The sequence below is a fragment of the Oncorhynchus nerka genome, linkage group LG12, assembly GCF_034236695.1.
Source record: "Oncorhynchus nerka isolate Pitt River linkage group LG12, Oner_Uvic_2.0, whole genome shotgun sequence".
Taxonomy (NCBI): Eukaryota; Metazoa; Chordata; class Actinopteri; order Salmoniformes; family Salmonidae; genus Oncorhynchus; species Oncorhynchus nerka.
Genome location: NC_088407.1, coordinates 20,796,264 through 20,814,024, shown reverse-complemented (window position 1 = coordinate 20,814,024; position 17,761 = coordinate 20,796,264). Strand labels below are relative to the sequence as shown.

General features: G+C 40.5%; 1 protein-coding gene across 1 annotated transcript; it reads left to right on the top strand.

Annotated features, from left to right (window-relative positions):
- Window positions 1-6,600: 6,600 nt before the first annotated feature.
- LOC115137938 (C-type lectin domain family 4 member K-like) lies at window positions 6,601-17,444 on the top strand. The gene is made up of 9 exons (XM_029674254.2): window positions 6,601-7,182; window positions 9,615-9,701; window positions 10,280-10,426; window positions 11,042-11,110; window positions 11,379-11,441; window positions 12,965-13,048; window positions 13,388-13,554; window positions 14,274-14,407; window positions 15,988-17,444. The coding sequence occupies exons 1-9, from the start codon at window positions 7,095-7,097 to the stop codon at window positions 16,166-16,168; spliced, it is 1,020 nt and encodes a 339-aa protein (XP_029530114.2). The 5' UTR covers window positions 6,601-7,094; the 3' UTR covers window positions 16,169-17,444.
- The last annotated feature ends 317 nt before the right edge of the window (window positions 17,445-17,761 follow it).

The following is a 17,761-nucleotide window of genomic DNA, read 5'->3' as shown; positions in this document are numbered from 1 at the left end:
AACCAATAGAATGGCATATTTAGAGTTGAATTATGTTAGGTCCAAATGACTGAAATCATTAGTTCATTATTTTGTTCATTTTAAGCATTCAAGACACACCTACCTTGATCACAGTCAACACACATATATTCTGTAATAAGATTATAATGGAATATAACAGAATAAAATACAAGTAATATTTTTTCCCATTTGACGTGCGTCCCGGGAACATATGGAACCGCGGTCATATAAAAAAGTGCTATTTTGCATGCATGATAAATGTTTCTGATCAGTGATGAGCAAACGAATAGATGAGCTTTTTCCACCTCCACTTATTTGCCCAGCCAGACACCAAATGAACCAAATAGCCTGACGGAGATTCAGTGAAGTCAAGGCAGGGAAGTCACAGGCTTTAGGTCAGGTGTAGGACTAGTCTACCCATGTTAAACTACATAACATGCTGGCTAAAGTTTCTAATAAATGAGCCAACTAGACAAGATGATCATAGGCAGAACTCACCTCAACCGGAGTCCCCACAGTGCGATGGTACTGTCCCAATCAAACCGGTGCTTAAGTTGTCATCTAGTTGAATACACACAGGTAGGCTATTGCTTAAGATTTATTATCATGATTGGATGACTTTGGAGGTTTCAGTAAGCAACAATTGGATACATGACTTCTATTGCATTAAACTACTTTATTCCAATATTTTCTAGGTTCAGTGATTTTTATTCTCACAGTAATTCTTTATTTTATTTTACCTTTATTTAACTAGGCAAGTCAGTTTATGGATCTATCCAGTTGTGGTTAAGAAAACAGTGCATGCTTAGTGGTGGGCTGTCAGGGATTTCTTCGGAAGAAGAGGAGAAGAAGAGGAGAGGCGAAAAGGATCAGAGGACCAATATGCGGCGTGGTAAGTGTCCATGGTCCTTTTAATACGTAAATGTACACATGAACACTACAAAACAATAAACATGGAAAACCTAAACAGTCCTATCTGGTGCAAAGACAGAGACAGGAACAATCACCCACAAACACACAGTGAAACCCAGGCTACCTAAGTATGATTCTCAATCAGACAACTAATGACACCTGCTCTGATTGAGAACCATACTAGGCCAAAACATAGAAATACCTCAAAACATAGAAAAACAAACATAGACTGCCCACCCAACACACGACCTGACCATACCAAATAATGACAAAACAAAGGAAATAAAGGTCAGAACGTGACATGGGCTATGTTAAACGATGGGAGAAGTGACATGCCTCAATGGTAAGAACTCGCAGGAGGATGGTTAACTGGCGCTGCCTAGCAACCATCAAGGGGTTTACAGAAAGTAGTCATACCCCTTCACTTATTCCACATTTTGCTGTGTTATTTTCAAAATTGATTTTTTTTTCTTTCTCACCCATCTCACCCATCTACAGTACCCCATAATGACAAAGTGAAAATATGTTTTTCGAAATGTTTACACAGTTAAGGAAAAAGAAATACAGAAATATCTCATTTACATAGGTATTCACACCCCTGAGGCAATTTTTTAAACGTAATTATTTTTATTTTAAAAAATTACGTTTTACTTTCTAGGTAAATACCTAATAGTTTCCACACCTGGATTGTTGTTAGACAACCATTTGAAGGTCTTGCCATAGATTTCTAAGTAGATTTATGTAAAAACTGTTACTCGGCCACTCAGGAACATTCACTGTCTTCTTGGTAAGCAACTCAAGTGTAGATTAGCATTGTATTTTGTCCTACTGAAAGGTGAATTCATCTCTGGAAAGCAGACTGAACCAGGTTAACCTCTAGGATTTAGCCTGTGCTTTAGCTCCATTCCATTTCTTTTTTATCCTGAAAAACTCCCAGTCATTATTAACATGTTAAGGATACCCATAACATTTTTTTTATTATTTTTTATTTCACCTTTATTTAACCAGGTAGGCTGGTTTTCATTTGCAACTGTGACCTGGCCAAGATAAAGCAAAGCAGTTTGACACATACAACAACACAGAGTTACACATGGAATAAACAAACATATAATCAATAATACAGTAGAAAAATCTATATACAAATCTATATTCTTTGCTAGGCATTAGAAAACCTCCCTTACAGATAATTGCATGTATCAGAACTCAGGATAAGACCGAGATGCAGACAGTTAGAGTCACAGATATTTATTGGCCATGAACAGGGGTTAGGCAAAAGACAAGTCAAAGGCTGGCAGAAGTCTGTAATCCAGGGCAGAATCAATAAGGTACAGAACAGCAGGCAGGCTCGGGGTCTGGACAGGCAGAGGTTGTTAAACGGGTCAGAGTCAGGCAGGTACAGAACAGCAGGCAGGCTCGGGGTCTGGACAGGCAGAGGTTGTTAAACGGGTCACAGTCAGGCAGGTACAGAACGGCAGGCAGGCTCGGGGTCTGGACAGGCAGAGGTTGTTAAACGGGTCAGAGTCAGGCAGGTACAGAACGGCAGGCAGGCTCGGGGTCTGGACAGGCAGAGGTTGTTAAACGGGTCAGAGTCAGGCAGGTACAGAACAGCAGGCAGGCTCGGGGTCTGGACAGGCAGAGGTTGTTAAACGGGTCAGAGTCAGGCAGGTACAGAACAGCAGGCAGGCTCGGGTCTGGACAGGCAGAGGTTGTTAAACGGGTCAGAGTCAGGCAGGTACAGAACGGCAGGCAGGCTCGGGGTCTGGACAGGCAGAGGTTGTTAAACGGGTCAGAGTCAGGCAGGTACAGAACAGCAGGCAGGCTCGGGGTCTGGACAGGCAGAGGTTGTTAAACGGGTCAGAGTCAGGCAGGTACAGAACGGCAGGCAGGCTCGGGGTCTGGACAGGCAGAGGTTGTTAAACGGGTCAGAGTCAGGCAGGTACAGAACGGCAGGCAGGCTCGGGGTCTGGACAGGCAGAGGTTGTTAAACGGGTCAGAGTCAGGCAGGTACAGAACGGCAGGCAGGCTCGGGGTCTGGACAGGCAGAGGTTGTTAAACGGGTCAGAGTCAGGCAGGTACAGAACGGCAGGCAGGCTCGGGGTCTGGACAGGCAGAGGTTGTTAAACGGGTCAGAGTCAGGCAGGTACAGAACGGCAGGCAGGCTCGGGGTCTGGACAGGCAGAGGTTGTTAAACGGGTCAGAGTCAGGCAGGTACAGAACGGCAGGCAGGCTCGGGGTCTGGACAGGCAGAGGTTGTTAAACGGGTCAGAGTCAGGCAGGTACAGAACGGCAGGCAGGCTCGGGGTCTGGACAGGCAGAGGTTGTTAAACGGGTCAGAGTCAGGCAGGTACAGAACGGCAGGCAGGCTCGGGGTCTGGACAGGCAGAGGTTGTTAAACGGGTCAGAGTCAGGCAGGTACAGAACAGCAGGCAGGCTCGGGGTCTGGACAGGCAGAATGGTCGGAACTCTGGAAACTAGGAAACAGAACTTGAGAAATCAGGTAGACGGGTAAACACGCTGGAAAGACCTGGCAAGTGAAGACGAACTGGCAACAGACAAACAGTAAAACATGGGGATAATGAGGAAGATGGGCAATACCTGTAGAGGGGTGGAGACAAGCACAAAGACAGGTGAAACAGATCAGGGTGTGACAGTATGTGTGGGTTACAGAGAGGAGGTAGACATTAAAATCATTGATAAGCACATTTACGCCATGTTTATTTAGGCTTGCAATAAAAAAGGGGTTGAATACTTATTGGCATATATAACATACTTATAAGACATTTCAGATTTCATTTTTATTAATTTGTAAATCTTTAGAAAAACATAATTTCACTTTGGCATTTTGAGGATTGTGTGTAGGCCAATGACAAAAAATACCAATTTAATCTATTTTAAATTCAGGCTGTAACACAACAAAATGTGGAAAAAGTCAAGGGGTGTGAATATATTCTGATGGCACTGTATATTGTGTGCTCCCCCCAAAAATGAGAAATTGTTTTATAAATGATTGATCAGAGAAGAGATTGTGTTTAGGCAACCGGTGAGACTGGAGGGAGCGCAATTCAAATTAATAATCATAAAAATGATGGATATTAAGCATTTAGAAATATACAACTATCTTATATTGGTTAAAAGCTTAAATTATTGTTAATCCAACTGCCCTGTCCGAATTTACAATAGGCTTTACAGCGAAAGCTTTCCATGCGATTGTTTGAGGATGGCGCCCCACATCAAAATATTTTTCCATCAGCACAGGTTTCATAATTTCACAAATAGCGATTAAATATTCACTTACTTTTTGAAAATCTTCCTCTGATTTGTCATCCAAAGGGTCCCAGCTACATCATGTAGTGTCGTTTTGTTAGATAAAATCCTTCTTTATATCCCAAAATTCAGTTTAGTTGGCGCCATTGATTTGAGTAATCCACTCATTCAACTGCAGAGAAAGGAATCCAAAAATCTACCACAAAACTTTGTTAAAACAAGTCAAAATATGTTTCTATTTAACCCTCAGGTATCCTAAAATGTAATTAAACTATAATATTTCATACGTAAAGAAGTATGTTCAATAGGAAAATAATATTAGCAGGTGCGCATCCTCTTCATCATGCGCGCACAGACTGATTTCCAAGTCTGTATCCCAGTACGAAAGCTCATAATTCTTCCTTGTTTGGGAAGTGACACTGACATCCAGTGGAAACCATAGGAATTGCATACTGGGATCTAGATTATTTCTATTCCCTGTCATTTCTAATGAAAAAGCATGGGCTCTCAAAAAAAAAAAGGTTGGTTTTTCTTTAGATTTTCTCCTACCATATCTATTGTGTTATAGTCTACATTATTTTGACATTTTCACAAACTACAGAGTGTTTTCTTTCCAATGATACCAATTATATGCAAATCCTGTCTTCAGGGCCTGAGCAACAGGCAGTTTACTTTGGGCACGTCAGTCAGGCGGAAATGGAGAAAAATAGACCCTAGCCTAAGAAGAATTATAAAACAAAAGTTAGGTTTCAAAATGATTGTTAGTTTTGGTTGTGTTTCAGATAATTTTGTGCCCAATAGAAATGAATGGTAAGTAATGTATTTTGTCATTTTGGAGTCACCTTTACCGTAATCAAGAATAGAAGACGGTTTAGACATCATCTAGTGAAAGCCCCTGAGGGAGAGGTAAAGAGACTACTTAGGACTACCCCTCTCTCTTTCCATTTCCTTCTTTCTCTCTCTCTCTCCAAATGTATAGGTCAAACATGTAGAACTGTCTAATAGGCACATTTTTCCAAGATGGCGTAGCAGTCAGACGTCTTTGGCTTTGTCTTGTCTCGTCCCATGTGTATATATCTTTTTCTTCGCGTTCTTTTTTCATATTTTTCCTAAACCTCAACTTCAAAATACTCTCCTGCAACCCGCCTCACCCAATGTGGTGTGGGTCTTTTTTTTCCTAAAGTATTTCTATTTACCTCCGAACTGGAATACCTCAACTGAAGCTAGCTAACTAGCTACCAGCTATCAGTCAGCTAACGACTGCTAGCGGTCATCAGCTAACCTATAGCTCGGAAAGCTCTCGCCAGTTCATACAACGCGTTTCAAACCAGAGCATAACGGACCTATTTTTCTCTCCATATCCCCGAATTCCTACCACAAACTCTGAACCTTTTCATATGGATCATCACAGCTAGCTAACCGCAACCCGGGTTGACTACTCCTGGCTAACGTTTACGTCCCGGAGCTAGCACCAACTAGCCTGGAGCTATCCCATGCTAGACCCATCTCCCAGCTCACTCCTGGGCTACAATATCCAGACCCCTTCTACTTCCGGTACGGGGCACGGAACCCCGCCGATCCTCTACGACTGGAATACCGACAGGCCCTTAGGCACAACGCCTGCTGAAGGCCCATTCTGCTAACCTGCTAGCTACTTAGAGCAACTTGGAACCTTACTAACTCTGCGACTGGTCTAGCGACGTCACCGCACGAAGAGGCAAACACAGACTTACCCCCATCGTGATGTCCCCCAAAGGCTAACTTGCTAGCCCCGGTCTACTAACTGCAAGCTTGCCTGCCCCAGTCTGCTAACTGCTAGCCCCTGGTAACTGCTTGCTTGCTAACCCGGTCTGCTAACTGCTAGCTTGTTTAGTACACTATGCTTTGAATCTATGCTATCGTGCCCAGAAACCTGCTCCTTTTACTCTCTGTTCTGAACGTGCTAGACGGCCAGTTCGTATAGCCTTTAGCCGTACCCTTATCCTACTTCTCCTCTGTTCCTCTGGTGATGTAGAGGTTAATCCAGGCCCTGCAGTGCCTAGCCCACTCCCACTCCCCAGCTGCTCTCATTTGTTGACTTCTGTAACCGTAAAAGCCTTAGTTCCATGTATGTTAACATTAGAAGCCTACCCCCTAAGTTTGTTTTACTCACTGCTTTAGCACACTCTGCTAACCCGGATGTCTTAGCCGTGTCTGAATCCTGACTTAGGAAAACCACCAAAAACCAAAATGGGTTTCCAAGAGAGCCCTCAAAAAGAGTCAAATTGAAAGGAGCTGTCATTATGAAATGATTATTGTAACACATAATTTGATGATATCTGATTTTCTATGATATATTAGGATTATATAAATAATGTATTATCTGATGGCTTTCTTTAACGATCTATCATGAATTAAACTTATCTGAAAGATAACATTTTATATCGCTATATACTTACGGCTAGCTAGAATCTTACCTACAGTAAATTCTACAGGCCATGTTTGAATGGCGATGACAAGCCAACTGTCTTGGAACTGCCATTAGAAATGATATCAGTAATACAGATCAATGACAGGGTTGCTAGTTTACAACATATTCAAATGACGTTCTAGTTTACAACATATTCAAATGAAGCCCAGTTGTAAATAGGAACTGAATATGAGTTTTTACTGCACCTCCCTACCCCACTGCAGTTCCTCATCATTCTCCTGGGACGTGTGAGTGTGTGTGCGGGCATTCGTGCGTACATGTTTGTGTGTGTGTGTCTGAATGTTATTTGCATAACATCCTGTGTATTCCATAACAGTTGTGGTTGTGTACTGCTAGTGTGTGTGTGGTTGAGTGTGTGAGTGTTTGTGGGATTTAAATGAGTGAGTGTGTGTGATGAGGGCCTTCTTCCTCTTCTGGTCCCCACTCTGAAAGAGAACTTAGAGCTGTGATGATGTCTGGTGAAATCATTTACTCCGATGTTACATTCACTCAGCATCAGAACCAAGATACTGGAGCAGAAAGTGAAGTTTCTAATGGTGAGTTCTCTCTCATTTATATGGCTTTATTAGTTTTCAACATCTCATCACATTGGGGGGTGAGGGTGGAGATGTCATAGTTCAACAAGGAGTTAGTAACAGAAGAAGGCTGTATAGACTGTTGTTAACTGGTTATAATTATAGTGATGATGATTTCCTGTATGGTTGTGTCATGAACATTAACTGTGTAAACCCAGGGGCTATAGGAAAAAGAAGAAAGTATTTTGGTTGGGATCAATATTTGTAATTGTACTTATTAATATGAATTAGTACTATATGTTTAACATGTGGTAGTGTATGAGTCACTGGGGATCTCTTTTAGAATGTACTATAGCATAGTTATATATAGTGCAATGTTTGTGTTTTATTTATGACTTTCAGACACGTTCATTTCCTTTTGAATACATTCCACATGGCCTCAACAATGGTTCTCCACAGAGAATCCTATTTTGAAGGATATGTACAGTATTAGTGCAATATAAAGGGCATGAGAATATGACAGTTCCATCTAAATGAGTTGTTACTCGTCACCCTCTGGACGTATCTGTTGGATTTCACACTGTCAACCATCTTCCAGACAGACAGACAGACAGACAGATAGACAGACAGACAGACAGACAGACAGACAGACAGACAGACAGACAGACAGACAGACAGACAGACAGACAGACAGACAGACAGACAGACAGACAGACAGACAGACAGACAGACAGACAGACAGACAGACAGACAGACAGACAGAGCATCAACCTGTAACATTTAGTTTATGGCCAAAAGTGTTTCCTCATTTCTCATAACAATATGTCAGTTTTCTTCAGATATGTTGAATTAGAATATTAGACATTGTATATTTTGGTTAGTGACCCTAACAGTTAATAAAGTGATTTGCATGTTGGGACTGTCAAGGGACTGTAACTTAGTAGAGCTCATGGGAAATAATGCGGAGATAGTGGATTGTTAAAGAGGAACTAGAGTGATATCTTTCTAATATAATGTTGATATAGTTGATTGTAAGAGAGGAACTAGAATGGTACATTTCTAATAGAATGTTGATATAGTGGATTGTAAGAGAGGTACTAGAATGGTATATTTCTAAAATAATATTGAGATGGCGGATTGTGAGAGAGGAATGAGAACGGTATCTTTCTAATAGGATGTTGATATAGTTGATTGAGAGAGAGGAATGAGAACGGTATCTTTCTAATAGAATGCTGAGAGTTGAATGAGAGAGAGGAATGAGAACGGTATCTTTCTAATAGAATGTTGAGAGTTGATTGAGAGAGAGGAATCTTTTTCTAATAGGATGTTGATATAGTTGATTGAGAGAGGAATGAGTTGATGTTGATATAGTTGATTGAGAGAGAGGAATGAGAATGGTATCTTTCTAATAGAATGCTGAGAGTTGAATGAGAGAGAGGAATGAGAACGGTATCTTTCTAATAGAATGTTGAGAGTTGATTGAGAGAGAGGAATGAGAACGGTATCTTTCTAATAGAATGTTGAGAGTTGATTGAGAGAGAGGAATGAGAACGGTATCTTTCTAATAGAATGTTGAGAGTTGATTGAGAGGAAGGAATGAGAACGGTATCTTTCTAATAGAATGTTGAGAGTTGATTGAGAGAGAGGAATGAGAACGGTATCTTTCTAATAGAATGTTGAGAGTTGATTGTGAGAGAGGAATGAGAATGGTATCTTTCTAATAGAATGTTGAGAGTTGATTGAGAGAGAGGAATGAGAACGGTATCTTTCTAATAGAATGTTGAGAGTTGATTGAGAGAGAGGAATGAGAACGGTATCTTTCTGATAGAATGTTGAGATAGTGGATTGTGAGAGAGGAGCTAGAATGGTACAATTCTAATAGAATGTTGAGATAGTGGATTGTGAGAGAGGAGCTAGAATGGTACAATTCGAATAGAATGTTGAGATAGTGGATTGTGAGAGAGGAGCTAGAATGATACAATTCCAATAGAATGTTGAGATAGTGGATTGTGAGAGAGGAGCTAGAATGGTACAATTCTAATAGAATGTTGAGATAGTGGATTGTGAGAGAGGAGCTAGAATGGTACAATTCTAATAGAATGTTGAGATAGTGGATTCATAGAGAGGAACTAGAATGGTACAATTCTAATAGAATGTTGAGATAGTGGATTCATAGAGAGGAACTAGAATGGTACAATTCTAATAGAATGTTGAGATAGTGGATTGTGAAAGAGGAGCTAGAATGGTACTATTCTAATAGAATGTTGAGATAGTGGATTCATAGAGAGGAACTAGAATGGTACAATTCTAATAGGTGGTAATCACCATGGGGTTAGTTTTAGGGAAACAATATAATCACGCATGGGGTGCAATATGTATAATATGTATAAAAATATGTATAAAATAAGTGAAGAAAATGATCTCTTTCTTCATCTCTCTCTCTGTAACCATAGGAGTAGCCGAACGTGAAGAGGATGTCACATACTCTGAGGTTAAAAGACCGGGAGGTAGAGCTAGTGAGCAGAAGGATCCTGGGAAAGGTGAGATGTATTTGTGTTACAGTTAGCTAAGGGTTACATTAAGTACCCCTTAATTAACCTGTTATGTTCTAATTTTCAGAGTAAATAACTCACAGACACCAGAGAAGCTTTAACCAAGTTTAATTCTTCCCAAAGGGTCGTTACAGCTGTTATTCAGACAAAAACATGTTCTCACCATCACAGGTATATATACTCCACTTTGGACACTCCTCCTTCTCTCCAATCCTTACATCTTATGGTTCCACGGGAAGAGGGTACTAGGATAATAACCCCTTATTACTTCCTTCAGGGGATCTGACCTGACCTCCTGACCTCAACTCCTCCTTCGCCTAATCCACAGCTGTCCATCCGCTTCCCCTATAGCAATCCAGTGGTCTCCTCCCGTCCACCCAACACATTCCAAAGCCATCTGTCTTTCTGCAGAGACCCACCACCTCCTGACATAAAACCCAACTCTTCCATTTCTTATTCACTATGCGTCTGATCTATCATGTCTTTAATATCTCAATGTTCAAAGTTTACCCCGAATATAACAAACCTTATGACCTTTTAAACTCTGACACCCACTCCTTTTACAGGAAGGGACCCTGGCAATAGTGACCCCACTCCCCCAGTGGGGTCAAAGGCTACAATCCCTGAGGGAGGGTATGGGAGAGTTCCCGTGGTGACCCTGATGTGTCTCTGTGTTCTACTGCTGGGCCTGGCGATCACTCTGGGAGTCCTCTGTGAGTATATAACCATTATACGGAACCCTGACCCTTTTACACTGCTGAACCCTTTTACACTACTGAACCATTTTACACTACTGAACCCTTTTACACTGCTGAACCCTTTTACACCACTGAACCCCTTAACACTACTGAGCCCTTTTACACTAATGAACCCTTTTACACTACTGAACCCTTTTACACTACTGAACCCTTTTACACTACTGAGCCCTTTTACACTACTGAGCCCTTTTACACCACTGAACCCTTTAACACTACTGAGCCCTTTTACACTACTGAACCCTTTTACACTACTGAACCCTTTTACACTACTGACACTACTGAACCCTTTTACACTACTGAACCATTTTACACTACTGAACCCTTTTACACTACTGAACCCTTTTACACTACTGAGCCCTTTTACACAACTGAACCCTTTTACACCACTGAGCTGAGCTGGACTGGTTATGCATCCACCATAGTTGCTGGCCTGGAACTCTGCTGAAAATGACAATGTGCAAAGAAAATATCCAAGCCAACCCAGACCAGTACATTTCAGGTTGGTACAATAGTGACAAACACAAGAGAAAAACCACAACCCTCCATCTTGTCTTATTGTCTCTGTTCCAGATGCTTCCAACATGACTAGTCTTCAAGCTGAAGGGGCTCGCTTTGCCCAGATGAAAGAGAATATAACAGGTGATTCCCATGATCAACCCCTTATATAATTGTTTGAGAGAATCCTTCATATAAATCATTAAGATGCAGTTTGTCAATGGGGGACTGGCTCAGATTAAAATACTGCCATTTCACTGTAATATATAAAGAAAATATTGTTTCATTTGAATAGGTCTATTGTTAGATAATAGGTCATTCTAGCTTGTACAAGGTTTACTTTCTTACTTTATGGTTAGATATGTAAATAAATTCATGTTATTCCTTCATATTATTTGCTCTTTAATAACAGGGAAACTGCATGAACTGCAAGACAGCTATAAGAGACTACAGAATGAGACCCACAACGTAACAGGTAGGTAGTCTAGAACAGGACTCAACTGACTGGCCACAACACTCCTATTCATATCATATATTCATTCATTATTCATGTGAAGTTTAAAAGTGGAAGTTGAACCCAATTTAACTCAAACTTCTCATTTCAGTACAAAGTTCCATGTTATCAAGGTTAGGATTACATTTACAGCAGTATTGCTGAGTTGACATTTAATTAGGAACAGACAAAGAGCAAGACAGAAACAGCGTCAGCACACGGATACATAACGACAAACGGCAATCAATGCAGCAGCGGGGGAACTGACAAATATAGGGGAGGTAATAAACAGGTGATTGAGTCCAGGTGAGTCCAATAATACGTTGATGCGCGTAATGGGGAAAGGCAGGTGTGCGTAATGATGGTGGCAGGAGTGCGTAATGCTGGGGAGCCTGGCGCCGAGCGCCAGGGTGGGGGAGCGGGAGCAGGCGTGACAATTTTGTACTTCAAATGTTTTGTTCGTCAAATACATACCTTTGTATTATGGCCTTATTTCAACAGTTCTTTTATAATAAAGGTAAATATGTGTAAAAAATACATGTATATATTTTGATTTGATTAACACTTTTTTGTTACGACATGATTTCATGTGTTTTTTCATCGTTTTAATTTCTTTACTATTATTCTACAATGTAGAAAATTATAAAAATTAAAGATAAACCCTTGAATGAGTAGGTGTGTCCAAACTTTTGACTGGTACTGTACATATTTTAAATAATATATACACTACCGTTCAAAAGTTTGGCGTCACTTAGAAAAAAATTGTCTATTATTAAAATAACCTCAAATTGATCAGAAATGCAGTGTAGACATTGTTAATGTTGTACATGACTATTGTAACTGGAAACTACATATTTTTTTATGGAATATCTACATTGGCGTACAGAGGCCCATTGTTAGCAACCATCACTCCTGTGTTCCAATGGCACGTTGTGTTAGCTAGTCCAAGTTTACCATTTTAAAAGGATAATTGATCATTAGAAAACCCTTTTGCAATTATGTTAGCACAGCTGAAAACTGTTCAACTGGAGCATCAGCCTTTGTGGGTTCGATTACAGGCTCAAAATGGCCAGAAACATAACCCTTTCCTCTGAAACTCGTCAGTCTATTCTTGTTCAGAGAAATGAAGGCCATGTGAGAAATTGCCAAGAAACGGAAGATCTCTTACAACGCTGTGTATTACTACCTTCACAGAACAGCGCAAACTGATTCTAACCAGAATAGAAAGAGGAGTGGGAGGCCCCGGTGCCCAACTGAGCACGAGGACAAGTACATTAGAGTGTCTAGTTTGAGAAACAGACACCACACAAGTCCTCAACTGGCAGCTTCATTAAATAGTACCCTCAAACACCAGTCTCAAGGTCAACAGTGAAGAGGCGACTCCGGGATGCTGGCCTTCTAGGCAGAGTTGCAAAGAAAAAGCCATATCTCAGACTGGCCAATAAAAAGAAAAGATTAAGATAGGAAAAATCTTCTAATAAGATATCAATCTATTCTGTTCTCAGTCCAGAGAGACCTGTTATCCTCAGAGCTACAAGACTGTAATGCCAACCTTACTAGGGTCAAAGATCTCCTGGCAACCATCCAAGGTTAGTTCTATCCTCCTCCCATGCATGAGAGTACAAAAGTGGATGCCTCATGAACAGTTATAATATACTGCCATATAGTACTACCATATATTGTAGTTCTGAATATTATACTGTATTATATTGTACTTATATTATTATGCTGTATTTACTGTATATGCATATAAGTATAGGACATACTATAGTACTGAATATTATACTGTATTATACTGTATATCCTGGATATACATATAAATATAGTATATACTGTAGTACTGTAAGTCATCAAATACAAATCGCATCTCATTGTCTCTTGTCTCCTTGTCTTCTTGTGTGTTCTTGTCTCTCCTCTGTCTTTTACAGGGAATCAGAAGAGATGTAATACCATTCAGCTGTGTTCTCCTGGCTGGGAGTTCTACAATGGATCATGTTACTACTTCTCTATAGGCAAACTGACCTGGGAACAGAGTCAGTACGCCTGCATCCACGATGGAGGACACCTGGTCATCATAGAGAGTCACCAGGAGCAGGTAAGATTGGAGGTGTAGTACACTATATATACAAAAGTACATGGACACCCCTTCAAGTTAGTCAATATGTCTATTTCAGCCACACCCGTTGCTGACAGGTGTATAAAATCGATTACACAGCCATGCAACCTCCATAGACAAACATTGGCAGTTGAATGGCCTTACTGAAGAGCTCAGACTTTCAATGTGGCACCTTCATAGGATGCCACCTTTCCAACAAGTCAGTTCCATTTTTGCCCCATCGAACACCTTTGGGATAAATTGGAATGTCGACTGCAAGCCAGGCCTAATCGCCCAACATAAGTGCCTGACCTCATTAAGGCTCTTGTGGCTTAATGGAAGTAAGTCCCCACAGCAATGTTCCAACATCTAGTGGAAAGCCTTCCCAGGAGAGTGGAGGCTGTTATAGAAGCAAAGGGAGGACCAAGTCCATATTAATGCCCATGATTTTGGAATGAGATATTTGAGGTGTCCACATACTTTTGGTCATTTAGTGTAATTAACTGCTACTTGACTCTCATATAAAGGGCAGACTTCAAGTTAGGATATGGCCTTCTTTAAGTGTCTCTTTGTGTTTTGCATGTCTGTCTCCATTGGTTGACTTGAGTGGAAAGCAGACAGGGTTCTCGCTCTTCAAGTTAAAAATATACTTTATTTAGAGAACATAAGGATGAGCACCTTGGGTCCATTGGTTGACTAACATGTGGTTTTCTCCATAGGAGTTTATAAAACAGAGAGTGGTAGCACTGGGAATTGATCCTTATGAACACAGCCCCTGGATTGGACTGACAGATGAGAAGCATGAGAAATTGTGGGTCTGGATGGACAATACAACTCTTAATGAGAACATCAAGTAAGGATGTTTCTAAGGCATAAATTCACACACACACACACACACACACACACACACACACACACACACACACACGTTCTTCACAGATGCCCTCCCACACACCCAATCCCTCAGATAGAAATCATCTCCACACAATTACCACCATTGGATCTTAGCTCAAAGACAAATCAGCTGTACACTCAAAAGCACAACATAGTAAACATAGTTTTGTAAGCCTTGTACAGTTGAGGGCAAATATATTGGCACCCTTCCACTTTTATTAAATCATTCCATCTTTCTTCACAAATAAGTTGAAATAGAAAAAATGCCTTTAATAATATCCACACCTTGTTATTGGATTTTCATGGCATCGACAATGTGCTTGGAGCTAGTACTTGATTGTGCAGTCTTTGGCCAACATAACTGAAGACAAATGCTTCTTGTAGCCACAAATGAGCTTGCTGCAGCTTTCTACTGGCAATTTGACCCAGTATTTAGCAGCAAACCACTCTAATTCTTCAATGCTTGATGGGTGCCCTCAACCAACTGCTTTTTTGGCCGGCAGGTAGCCTAGCGAATAGAGCTAAACCGAAAGGTTGCCGATTTGAATACCCGAGCCGACAAGGTGAAACAATCTGTTGATGTGCCATTGAGCTTCATTTCCAGCGTACTACTATAGCTGACCCTGTATAACAACACATTTCACTACACCTATCATACTACTATAGCTGACCCTGTATAACAACACATTTCATTACACCTATCATACTACTATAGCTGACCCTGTATAACAACACATTTCACTACACCTATCATACTACTATAGCTGACCCTGTATAACAACACATTTCACTACACCTATCCGGTGACAATAAAACATTTTTGGGGACGATATCGCCAATTAATTTTGGATGTGATTCAGATCTGGACATTGCTGGCCACTTTAGAACAGTCCAGCGTTTCTTCTTGAACCATTTCTGGGTGCTTTTGATGTGTGTTTGGGGTCGTTGTCCTGCTGGAAGACCCACAACCTTCAATGGAGACCCAGTTTTTGGACACACGGTTTAACATTGGACTTCAAAACTCCTTGATAATCGGCTGATTTCATGATGCCTTGCACATGTTCAAGGCCCCCAGGACGAGATGCAAACCTCCCCCATGTTTGATTGTAGGGAGGGTGTTATTTTCATTGAATGCTTAATTTGGTCATCGGTAAACACAGTGCTGATCTGTAACTCAAATGAGTCCAGATCTAAATCACATCCATAACCTATGGTGAGAGCAGAAAACAGCACTTGGTGGGGCACCCCTCAAATTGAAGAATTAGAGCAGTTTGTTGCTATATACTGGGCCAAATTGCCAGTCGAAAGGTGCAGCAGATTATTGATGGCTTCAAGAAGCATTTGTCTTGAGTGATCTTGGCCAAAGGCTATGCAACCAAGTACTAGCTCCGGGGTGCCAATAATTTTGTCCATGCCATTTGTCTTTATTTTCTAAATTAAAATGGTAAAAATCCATGGTGCCAATATATTTGGTCGCAAATATTTATTTATTCTGGGACATACTGTATGGAGTAATGGGTTCTCTTCTCCCTTTTCTAGGTACTGGGACTTTGACGAACCAAATAACCATGGGCCTAAAGGTGAAAGTGAAAACTGTGTCCGAATTGGTCAAAAATGTCACAACCAAATAAATTGTTGGTTTGACTTTCCATGTGCCGAACCATCTAAGAGAATCTGTGAGAGTCGTGCAGTCTGTGAAAGTCGGGCAGCCACTCCATAGTGAAGCTAAATGTAGTGTATTGAATGAGTAACCAGCACAAGGCACCGTATTGTTGGGAAGTATTTAGGGCCCATTTTCTAGACACAGACCAAACCTACACTCTTAGAAAAAAAAATTCCAAAAGAGTTTTTCGGGTGTCCCCATAGGAGAACGATTTTTGACTCCAAGTAGAAGCCTTTTTGACTCCATGTAGAACACTATTGGGTTCTGTGTAAAGGAAGATCTCTCTGTTGAAAGGGTTCTACCTGGAACAAAAAGCACTACTTCAAATGGTTATCCTATGGGGACAGACAATATATAGCCACTTTTTTCTAAGAATGTATTGCTGGACTAAGTATTACCTTCATTTGAGCTTGTGTCCACACAACAAATACTTCTGCTTTGAGCTATAATTGAATGTCATACCTGTGTAGTTCCTCCACATAGCCAGCTAGATCTGACAGATCCTACTGATATGGATATAACTTTTTTATTTATATTGGTAAATATGCTTTCCATTGTAACATTTGATATTTTAGTCAATTAACAGACGGTCTTACATTTACATTTACATTTAAGTCATTTAGCAGACGCTCTTATCCAGAGCGACTTACAAATTGGTGCATTCACCTTATGACATCCAGTGGAACAGTAGTGCATCTAAATCTTTTAAGGGGAGGGGTGAGAGGGATTACTTTATCCTATCCTAGGTATTCCTTAAAGAGGTGGGGTTTCAGGTGTCTCCGGAAGGTGGTGATTGACTCCGCTGTCCTGGCGTCGTGAGGGAGTTTGTTCCACCATTGGGGGGCCAGAGCAGCGAACAGTTTTGACTGGGCTTGTCCACAGTGATATACAGATCAATGCAGTAGTATTAGAAAGCCTGCATGGTTTAGCCTGCATGGTTTAGCCTGCATGGGTTTTAGCCTGCATGGGTTAGCCTGTAAGGTTTAGACTGTCATCTCAACCTTCTATTCAGGAAAATGTATCTAGGTTGTATTTCTAACAATATGATTACATTTTTTTATTCAGTTGATTTACAGATTTATTCGTAACAATGGTATTCATTAATTCAGCTGTTTTTACAGATGTATTTGTAACAATGGGATTCATTCATTCAGCTGTTTTTACAGATTTATTTGTAACAATGGGATTCATTAATTCAGCTGTTTTCACAGATTTATTTGTAATATTTGTATTCATTAATTCAGCTGTTTTTATATATGTATTTGTATGTGCAGGTCTAATAGATGGAATTAGACATTAAGTAATACATAAATAAAAATTGAATGATCCTAAATTTGTTCAAAATTTGCTGTGTTCTGAGAGGGATGGAGGGGGCGTTTATCTCCTATTTTTATTTTTATTTTTTTTTATATCTAGGCAAGTCAGTTAAGAACAAATTCTTATTTTCTGAGAGGAACAGTGGGTTAACTGCCTGTTCAGGGGGAGTTTAGTCAGCTCGGGCATAGCAACCTTTATCTCCACTATTATGATTATGAAGTACACTGTGTCTGGTTTGTTGACATTATTCCCAAATTCTTCTGTTTTATCTATAAATCTATAATCTACACATTGGCTTGTTCCTACCTATCTTTCCGATTTGGTCCTGCCGTA